At 26.7% G+C, this 11,644-nt stretch overlaps 1 protein-coding gene across 1 annotated transcript; it reads left to right on the forward strand.

The window, feature by feature from the left end:
• Positions 1–3,185: 3,185 nt before the first annotated feature.
• LOC135924467 (zinc finger MYM-type protein 1-like) lies at positions 3,186–6,012 on the forward strand. The gene is made up of 4 exons (XM_065459522.1): positions 3,186–3,725; positions 3,798–3,984; positions 4,026–4,251; positions 5,904–6,012. The coding sequence occupies exons 1-4, from the start codon at positions 3,186–3,188 to the stop codon at positions 6,010–6,012; spliced, it is 1,062 nt and encodes a 353-aa protein (XP_065315594.1).
• The last annotated feature ends 5,632 nt before the right edge of the window (positions 6,013–11,644 follow it).

Here is an 11,644-nt window from a genome sequence, read left to right on the forward strand (position 1 = left end):
TTATTTTATTTCTTCGACAGACCTTATATCAATATTGTAACAATGAGTTCAGAGTCGAAGTAGGCAACTATTATATTTATAGAGCTCTGCTTATGACTCAACAATGACATTAATGTGAAATTCATCACAAAACATTTTCCATAGATTCCAATAGGAGCTATTCTCATAATCCCAATAAAATCGATGTTATTTTTGGAAATTTTTATTTTAGTTTTGCAGTGAAAAAGTTTCAAATGATCTGGTGAGAGACATGCAGGCGTGGGATGGGCCTTATTTGACATTAAATATGCCCGATCCCAGCCTAAAAATTTTTAAAAAAATACCCGGGCCTGGCATTATATTTTAAACCGCCATTATTAGCTAAAAAAATTTAAAATAAATGTAATATATTTAAAAAAAATTCGGCCGGCCTGTGTAAATGGAGCTTCTGCAGGTTCTGATACATATTCTGTAAGAGGTAGTAATGGTTATTATAAGATTGCATCTAAATTTTTTGTCTGAGAGGGGTGGGGGGTGGTGGTAATTTCCCTCTTCCCAGGCTTTGAGTGGCCATATAAAATTTTCATTACATAGATGAGTCTGGTTAAATTTATATTGAAATAAGCTACTTAACAAGCATATAATTAAGATCACCCAATATAAATAATCGGGGATGAGTCTTATGATAAATTGAGATGTTAATATTATTTTAATATGTTTATAATTATCCTTATGAATATATAAATCAATAGTAATGCTAGCTCTTTCTACACTTATTCTATAGTAATATTTTAATGTAATTCTTAAATAAGGCACTGTGCCTAATTAATACAGGGTATATGGTGGCCAATCAAAGCAACCAGTAAAAAAAACTTTCGCGCAAACTTATATAGTGTAAAAACTATCGTAGTCAAAGCTATAATTTAAATTTAATTTATAGATTAAAGATCGGTTGACACAATAATATTAACTGTATTCAATTAACCCCAATTCTTTATCCCTTTTTTTGATAAAAATGAAATCATGATCGTATCACTTCACTCCTGCTCGCGCATTTCACTAGCCATATTCGGTTGGGAAGGAGAGTTAAAGGGAGTGGCATTTGGCAGGGAAGGAATGAAAGGTGGTTTATTATAGATAATGACAAAGGTATTGTTAGTTGGAGCTAGAAAACATTAAAAATATTCCCAGCCAACCGTATCATACACAAGCTGACCATAAGAAAATCAAAAAAATATTCCATTAAGTATACCTGGTTGTTCCTGGGATGATTTCACGAAAAAAGCGAGTGTAACAGGAAATTGTAATATCTTAATGATATTGTAATATCTCTTAATATCAGAGACCTGGATGTCCAGCTCGGGTACACGAGCTGAGCCTTATTTTAGTTTTTTTAAATATACCCGGGCCGGGCCGAAAATTTTAAACCAAATATTTTAAATCGCAACTATAAAAATTAAATACTGAAAATATAAAACCTGGGGCGGGCTGGTCAAAAAAATTTAATAAGAAATTTCGAGATGGTACCTCTGCAGGTAGTTGGTTGATATTATAGGTTAGATAATCTTTTATCATAGAGGTCTCGTTAAAGTATTATATGTATGCCAAAAAATTACTTGTAAATTGGTTCTTACTCTCTTTTTGTTTTTCATAAGGGGCAAAAAAATTAATTTTTAAGGTGAAATCCCATACAAGTTTTTTTAAATTACACTGATTTTTTTTACAACTTTATTATACTTATACCGATAAAAATTACTTAATACAATAAAATATGAAAAAGCAGTTTAAATGGGGGAAACATTAAGTAAAAGTATTTTATAAGATTCTTCGAAACTATAATATTTTAGGAGTATACCTAAATGAAATACTCCGAATAATAAGGGATGGGATGCCTTTGAAAATTAACTTCAAACTTAATGCATACAAAAAAACCTAAATAATGGTGGGCACACCATTCTGTGAAACCTTGATGCTCCATGATTCTAAAATGGCCATCGCCTATACAAAACTACTTTTGCCTCACGTGATATGGTGGTATTTTTTTAATTTCAAAAATCCAATTAATATCAACAGATATTGTCCAATTAAAACGACTGTTATTTTCTAATACACGTACGTTTGCTATAACAATAAACAAGTAGTGGAAATTCCTTTCTATTACACGAATAATTTTCGAAAACTTTTGTTTTTTTAATGATGAGCTTTATATGAATCGAATTTATGGGTAAGGACACAAAAATTTTGTTCTTATGTTTGGTTTTAAAAGTCTTAGGAATCAGCTAATTTGTATTAATTTCCTATTAAGGAGCATTAAGTTTTTTTTAAATATACAAAATAATTTTTCTTAGGAATATTATCATCATAACCTGAGTGTACATCACTATTATGAGCTCTCCCATAATAAGACAAAGATTTTAACTAGTGGAAGGATTTAACCTCTTTCAATTGTATGCCTATTTTGAATATGAATTGCCTGTATTTCCCATAATTAATTCCAAAGAAAAGTAAATTATTAAATAAACAATCAATATATAAAAATTTGCATTTAATCATCTTTTTTTCTAAATATGGATTTTTACAAATAATAATTTATTATATTGAAAAAAAATTAATAAATTTTATAAATAATGATTAGAAATTTATATATTTTAATTTAAAACGTTAAATAAAAAGTGCCTTTGTCCCGCGACTCCCCGTTTTTTAATATCAATTTTAATCTTTACAAAGTTCGCGAATCTGACTTATAAAATAAAGTATCTACATTATATACAAATCACTTATCTATAATATTATATGTTTTTCATAAAATTATTATGTTATTTAATAAATAGTATTGTTTAATTTATTCATTGGTGTACGCAGCGGGGGGGGGGGCAGAAGGACAAATCCCCCCCCCCCCCCCCAAGCCAAAATGCAGATGCCGGACATATTTATTATATTTTATTATAATTATTCATATCTATTTCTTTTTAAATTTTTATATTATTACCTTTTTCATTTACTAATTTACTTTATCAATTAATTTCATTTTCAAGTTTTCCTTGTGGCGTAATATTTATCTATTATTTTTAAATTTCCCAGTATTATAATTTTCAAATTTCTAGTCATGGATATTAGACTTTTTTTTAATAACGCTGAAGGTGAAAATCATGCCAAAAAGCAAAAAAGTATAGTATAATAATTTAATAAACAAAAGCTATGAACTGATGATTTCCTCAAAAGAATCAATTCAAAAGGGGGATATGATTCCCATTTCATCAATAATTGATAAAAATAGGGTTAAAATTGCAAAAGAAAATAGAGGCAAGATAAAACTAACTATTGAGGCTATTTTATATTGTGGCATGCAAGGCCTAGCACTTCGTGGCCACAAGGATTCAGGAAGCTTAAATTTTAATAATAATGATAACGAAGGTAATTTCCGTGGACTTTTAAAATTTAAAGCATTAGGAGATCCTGTATTAATGGAGAGCCTCATTAGTACCAATAAAAATGCTACTTATCTCAGCCCTAGGATACAAAATGAGATAATTGATATTTGCAACAATATCATTTTAGAAAAATTGATTGTTGAAATCAATTCTGCCCCATGCTTTTCAATTTTGGCAGATGAGACCACGGACATTGCTGGCATTGAGCAGATGTCGTTGTGTGCGCGATATGTAGATACTCATAAAAACATTATCAAGGAAATGTTTCTCCAATTTATTCCTATTTCAAGCATGACTGGGTCTGCTTTAGCTGATGTAATATTTGTGAATCTTAAAAAATTAAAAATAATAATTAATCTTATTATATAATTATTTTCAAAAATATAGCTAAATATAAATATGATATGTGGGCAAGGGTATGATGGAGCACGTGCAATGAGTGAACAATTTAATGGGCTTCAGGCATTTATTAAAAAAAAATGCCCAACAGCTATAAATGTCCACTGTGCTGCCCATTCACTCAACTTAGAAATATCGGATTCATGTTCTTTACCATTGATATCAAATTGCTTAGGTTTTTAATTATTAAAATTAAATTTTTTATATTTATATCAGGTAAAATATCTAGCATCTATGAGATGTTTAGATACCCAAAATGTCAAAATATTTTGAACAGAACTCCTTGCCCAACAAGGAGAAAAAAATTGCAAAAAGCTTGTCCAACAAGATGGAGTCTTCGACATGCAGTAACAGCTTTTATCGAGTTAGAAGAGCCGATTATTAATGCTCTTACAGAAATATCACAATGGTCTGAAAGAGATATTTCTTCAGAAGCAAGCAAGTTACTGGATTCAATACTTATACCAAATTTTTTTTCGCATTAGAATGTATTAATAAATTATTTAATTATACAACTATTTTATGTAATACTTTTCAAAAACCTGATATTGATTTGATTGAGATGATGAGAATAGCAGAGACAATTTATTAGAACTCAAAGAAATTAGAGCTAATGCTGATGAGGAATATCATATTTTATATGTTAATGTTGAATCAAAAGCAGAGCTATACGAGTTCAATATTTGTCTCCCTCGACTTGCAGTAAGGCAAACTTAATGTCCAAATATTAATATAGGGTCAATAGAAGAATATTATAAAATAAATGTCTTTATACCTCTTTTGGATACATTTATAACCCAAGTAAATGAAAGGTTTTTAATTCATCAAGAAGCACTTATCAATCTGCAGATATTACTTCCGCAAAAGCCCTCTGAACCTTTTTCAGATGGTGATAGAAAAACAATAAAATATTTGGAAGATTTTTATCATGAAGACATTAATGTATCTCATGATGCTTTATTAGCTGAATGCCAACTATGGTATAAAAGATTAACTATGGTTGATATAGTCCCAAAAAATGCTATGGATGCTTTGCATCATTTCAAACATCTTTTAGATTATTTTCCCAATATATTGAAAATATTATATATATTAGCAACTCTTCCCATTAGTACTGCAACTAATGAGAGAACATTCTCTTCTTTACGAAGATAAAAATGTACCTAAGAAGTACAACTTCTGAAAGTAGGTTGAATGGTCTGGCCCTTTTGAATATTTATAGGCATTTGGAGATAATTGAAAAATTAATTCACTCCCAACGAAGATTGGATTTTACATTATAAAAATATAATGTTTCTATAATATTTTTTGTGCTATCATTTTTTATTGTCTTATATATTTTTCTTTTACATAAAAAATATAATTATTCATATTTCCAACATTTAGATTTTTTATACTTTATATATAAATTTTAAAAGCTCAAAAAAATTAAATTTCTATTATGGATTATTTATTTTATAGTCATCATATCCTGGTTATATCCACTTAATATTTTATAATTCAGATTTATTTAAAGTATTTATATGCCGCCGGTTATATCCGTTTAATATTTTTTAAATCAAATTTATTTTTAAATATCGGTTTATATATTTAATTTTTTATAATTCATATTAATTTAAATTTGTATATTAGAAATAGTTATTAGTCCTAATAAATTTATGCTAGATATTTTTAAATAACAATAATTTTATTTAAAAAAATTTTAATTATCCCCCCCACACCAAATTCCTGCGTACGCTACTGAATTTATTATATTATATTATATTATATTATATTATATTATATTATATTATATTATATTATATTATATTATATTATATTATATTATATTATATTATATTATATTATATTATATTATATTATATTATATTATATTATATTATATAATAATATAAATAGGATATAATATAATACACTTCATCATATTTAATTCCATTATTATGTTAAAATATAAGAACATAAAATCAAAATATGTAAAAAGTATTATTATATACAAAAATATATAATATGTAAAAAGGATTTTAAAAAGTTAGACTAGCTCCTTAGGAAGGGAGCTTCAGAAACTGATGTAATTCAATTTATGAATGGCAATAGAGAGTTTTTGTTCAAGGTAAAAACCTTCCCTGGGTTCATCAGTGATTTTACGAATAAAAGAACCAAGTTCTTTGAAGAAGGTCAAAGCACGGCCACCAAATGTGGCTAATGTAGAGGAGATTATAGGAATAAAAATGTGCTCATTGGATATTACCGAATATCTATTAATTTTGGATAGCTCTTTGATTTCCAAGGAATAAAAATGTGCTCATTGGATATTACCGAATATCTATTAATTTTGGATAGCTCTTTGATTTGCAAGATGTTTGAATATCTATTAATTGTGGATAGCTCTTTGATTTCCAAGATGTTTATTGTAAGATTTGTAAGGGCTAAGGGATCTATACAGGAATAGTCCCAAACTATAAATCTTACAAGGATTTGGGCAATTCCGCCAGATCTCAAAGGACCATTGGGTTCTAGGATCGATGGAATCTGCGCAAATTTAAGAACACGTTGAATAATGACATTACAATGATTTTGTCTTGGAATACGTCTTTTTCATGAACGGCAGTGCAGGTTATGTCGTCCCTTTCAGTCAACAGGAACATTACATCGAGAGCAAAGGTAAGGTTGGGTAATTGAATAATTGAGGCGGATTTCAATGGCATTAATGAGTACATTTTTGGCATGTTTTAATTGAAGATTGACAGAAGGGAGAGCCTCGAAAAACTGCCAAGAGCCATTTAGCAGGCGAAGGACGAACTAGGGGTTTAATGTTTGATAGTAGAGTTGAGCAGGCAACAATCGGGATGATGTCCCATTCCTTTTGTTTGTAAGTGACCGGTAAAGTGTTGTCAACAAGAATTTGAGATCTCCATAGAATGCCTCAGTGTACGACGAATCGTCCACAGGAATGTGAGCGGTAACAATAGGTTTTGTTAATAAGCAATTTGAGATAAAAGTTAAGCTAAATCAGAATGCCAAGACCGCCAAATTTTCTTGGGAGAGAAGCCTTAGCCCAAACAATTTTTTCGGACAAGATTTAGGATCTCCTCTGTAAATTCTTTGATTCTCGTTTTATATACATTTAAGACCAGGATTTAAAAGCAGCAGTTACCTTAGAGTGTAAAGAATGGGCTTTATATTAAAAAAAATTTTCAACAGAAAAAAACGATTTATAAGGGGAAAGGAGGAGAAGGATATCATCCAATTAAATAAGAGTCTTAAGGGTTGAATCCATAACGGTGCAAACAGCTGAGTTACCTCCAACCGGGGATACTAAATGAATTAGCTGATCTTGATTAATGCATAACTAACTTAACTACTTCTTAATTTTTTTATATATAAATAATAGTAATAAATATTTTACTTGTGTTCTGGTCTTGGTAATTGATAATATACATCTTAAAATATAATGCAAATTTTGTAGGTAATAATATTGGAATTGAATTTTTTAAATATCATATTAAAATTAGTTTTTAAAAAAAATAACTTACAATAGATGCAAGAATCTTGAAAAGCATAGTAGCAATCGTGAAGGGCATTTTTATAAAAAAAATGGATACTTTTAAAATAGTTTAAAAAATTTTCCAATTTTAAAAAATAAGTTAAAAGTTCCTTTTTTTCTTATAATTTATAGTAAACTTTTTTTATAAAATTCGGGTTCAACATATTTTTTTATAAACATATTTATTCCATTATATATGTGGGTTTATAAAAAAATGAATTTAAATGATAAATTTTATCATTTTCATTTTAAAAGAAGATAGATATTTGGACTAATGTAAACATAAAAAATAATTACAAAGTTTAAAGGTTATGTTTAAATAAATGAGTTCTTCAAAATATTTACATAAGATATATTAATTATCTAAACTAAACTTTTTCGATTAAGATGAAGGGTATTTTATGACCCACATATAAAAAATACCTATTAAATACATGGTAATAAATTATAATTTTAATATATTTCACTAAATATCACAACACAACATTACATATTCGAACCTCTAAAAACCAGGTTGAACACTTTTGTATTCAAACCTACATTAGGATTATGTATAAAGAATTTTTTTTTTATTTCATAATTAAAATAAAAACCTTCATTTTTATTAATTGCACATTATAAAATAATATTTAATTTATAAATATAACAAATAAAATCAATGATTAATTTGAATATGAAACAATTACTTAAAAAAATTTTATTAAGCCGCACAATTAATATATTCTAAAAATTCGTCTCACAAATTACATCTATAAGGAGATAATATGCTGAAAAACATCTTTCCACACTAACTTGGGTAGCTGGCATTGCCAGTATGATATCAGATTTGATGTGTTATTTATAATACTATATGTAAATAATTGATATATTAGATTTAATTTTTTTCTAGGCATTATAATTTTAAGCTTAAAATATTTAAAAAATGTTGTAAAATGGCAATATACTAAAGTTTATAAAAATTATGACTTACGTTTATCAATCAAATGTGATTGATAATAATTTTTAAAACAATTTGAATATAATTAAAATTTTTGCAATATAATACTAGTAATAACTTACACATTATTTTATAAGCATAAAATTATGAGACTCGAACCGGTTCAGAGGCATTTTAGCGGTTCGGTCCAGGTACAGCTAGAATTTTTTTTAAAGGTTTAGGTTCGGTTTAGGTTCGATAAAAAATACCGGTTTTTAGCGGTTTAACGGTTCGGTTCAGGTTCGGTTTGGATCCCTGCAGGTGCTAACTTAAGAAATAAATATTGCAATTTTTTTTATCCAAAAATTTTAGTAAAAACAAGATGATTGCTTAGATAGACTAAAGTATTGTGTATACATAAAATATATTAAACTTATTAGATATAGACTTGAGCCGGTCTTGGGGAAATTTTTGAAACTTTATATGGGCTTAGGCCGGGCTTTGGAGATTTTTTTGGATATAAAGTATGGGCCGGATCTGATCAAAAAATTATGGCCTATAAAGGTCTCAGCGCTATATAATATATCATCACATAAAATTTGGTGATTTCTAGTAATTATTTTAAATGTATAAAATATAAAATAGATATCCCAATTTTTTTTACAGACTTTTAATGTGCGTCATAAAATTATCTTCATCTTATATGTTGGGTAATTGATAATATAAATCGTTGCAAATATTTTGGTAAACCCATTTCTCTTATCTGTACTTTTAAACTCTTACATAGTGCAAATATTTACTTTTTTTTAAAAAAATGAATATATTAAATTTCTCATTTTTTGTTTTTAATTTATGTAAAACAATATTGCTAAAAATCAAATAAATAAATATTATCTATAAATTATAAGAAAATGGGAACTTATTTAACATAATTTAAGGAAAAAATAGTATCGAAAACTTTTGTATAACTTTTTAAAAAATTAATTTTTTTATAATATGTCCTTAATGCTTTATACAATGCTTCTCGGAATTGTATTATCTGTTTTTTTTTTATAAAAAAAAACTAAATATTGGATTAAACTTTGAACTCAAATGCATTATATTTTAAGATGATGATAAGCAACTATAGCACCCAAATTACAAGTAAAAATATAAAAGTATTATTCACTCCAGTCTAAAATTATTATAATTATACTCGATATAATTTTCGCGTAATAGTGTTGATAAATTATATAACTTTGGTCAACTCTAGTTGAGCATGGAAAAGTTAATTTTTATCCTTATATTATCTCATTCTTTAAGTTGAGACTCAAAAAACAATTTTTGGGGAATCGTAAGATTGACTGATTTAACACTAGCTCGAACTTTCAAAAATATTCGTATTTGAAATAATAAATTATTGATAAATTTTTAAACTAATTTTGATTAACCATATATTCAAACCATTATAATGATTTATTCTGTTATAATAGATGGTTTAAATCATGGTATTAAGAATTTCACTATAAGTGAATTACCCGCTTTTTGTGTTGACTCAAAACTTGATGGATGTAGTAATCCTTGCAAGACAATAATAACTTGCAACGTCTCTCTTATAGTGTGTGCTCCTGTTTTGTGTTGACTCAAAACCTGATGGATGTAGTAATCCTTGCAAGACAATAATAACTTGCAACGTCTCTCTTATAGTGTGTGCTCCTGAATATTGTAATGGTACTTGTACAGCTATCTTTGTTGATGCAGTCACAAATAAGCTAGCTCATTGCCAATGATAAAATATTTACTAAATTATATACCAAACCAATATAATTTATAACATGTGATTATTAGATATATTTTTTTTGAATATAAGAATTAATTTTTTTTGTTGAATAGATTTGTGATTAGATATATAAATTTTTGGGGTCTTTATCAATGATATTTTTATCTTTGTAAATATATTGAGCTATCGTTTTACATCTAGAAAGAATTCTTTTTATAGTAATATTTAATTTTATAAGAGACATAAAATTATAGTATTGTAATTCTATATACATTTGGTGTGGGTTAATTATTACATTTGTAAAATGGGATATAAAAATACATATTAAATTGTGGATTTTTAAGAAAAGTATAACAATATTTGTAAAAACACTGTAGGCCCATTATAGCTAATTTTTTCTCTGGAAGAAGTTAATAAAGAAATTTTACAATATCTTCCAAAGATATAATGCTGCAAAAAAATGAATTATTTTTATTCATTGATAATCAGATTTATAATAACATATAAATTGCTCGGTTTGTTAAATAAGGTGGTTTAAGTATAAATGGTAGTTAAGAAAACTATTATATAAATATATAAGGAAATCAAAATAATAAACTTTAAATATATAAGAAAGCATTTCTCTATAGAAAATAATTAGATTTTCATTAAATCTTAGAAATTAGAATGCCAAATATATAATTTAGAGGGGGAAGGGGTTTTAGTTGATGAAATATATTTCATTATGTGACTGTCCATTAGACCTCAGCAAATACAAATTATAACAAGCTATAAAATTTTAGCCATACTATCCTCATGTGCCTAAATATTTTTTTGAGTTTAAATTTTCAAATTGAACTCATTAGAGTCTTCCTAGCTCACTTCTTTATTTGCATTGCATGTAAAATATTTCAAACTGGTATAATAAATGTTTTGATTTTCTTTAATAAAAAACCTTATTAAACATAATTTATATCATCTTTTTCACTATCTTAAAATCTAATATTGTTGTCTCTTCAGAGATCGATTTCAACAAAATGGGTATGTTATCTTAATATTGAATTTGATTTTTAATAAAATCATCTTTAGATATTTTTTTTAAAAAATACACAAAATAATTTTTCTTAGGAGTTATTATTATATTATATGATAATCTGAGTACACTATTATGAGCCGTCCTATCATGAGACAAAGATTTTTAACCAGTGGAAGATTTTAACCTCTCCCAAGTATACGCCTATATGAATTGCCTGGATTTACTGGAATTAATTTCCAAAGAAAAGTAAATTATTAAATAAAGAATTATTTGATTAAATTATATAGAAATTTGTATTTAATCTTTTCTTTTTTTAAAAATTCTGATTTTAACAAATATATTTTATTATATTGAAAAAAAATAAAATAACTTTTATAATTAATCAGGCGCGTACGCAGGAATTTGGTCTGGGGGGGGGATAACAAAATTTTTTAAGAAATATTGTATTTTAAAAATGTCAAGCATAAATTTATTAGGACTAATAACTATTTCTAATACACAATTTTAAATTAATGTGAAGGGCATTTTTGTAAAAAAATGGATATATACTTTTATAAAATTTTTCAATATTAAAAATTAAGTGAAAAGTCTTTTTTTCTTA

Source organism: Gordionus sp. m RMFG-2023, chromosome 2, assembly GCF_954871325.1.
Source record: "Gordionus sp. m RMFG-2023 chromosome 2, tfGorSpeb1-WG-v2, whole genome shotgun sequence".
Lineage (NCBI taxonomy): Eukaryota > Metazoa > Nematomorpha > Gordioida > Chordodea > Parachordodidae > Gordionus > Gordionus sp. m RMFG-2023.

Excerpts from the sequence above, each read along its gene's own strand:
- LOC135924467 (XM_065459522.1), top strand. The coding sequence starts at position 3,186 with ATGATTTCCTCAAAAGAATCAATTCAAAAGGGGGATATGATTCCCATT. Across the intron at positions 3,726-3,797 it reads CTGGGTCTGCTTTAGCTGAT|CTAAATATAAATATGATATG; the intron begins GTAATATTTGTG and ends TCAAAAATATAG. Across the intron at positions 4,252-5,903 it reads ATTTCTTCAGAAGCAAGCAA|AGAGTTTTTGTTCAAGGTAA; the intron begins GTTACTGGATTC and ends GAATGGCAATAG.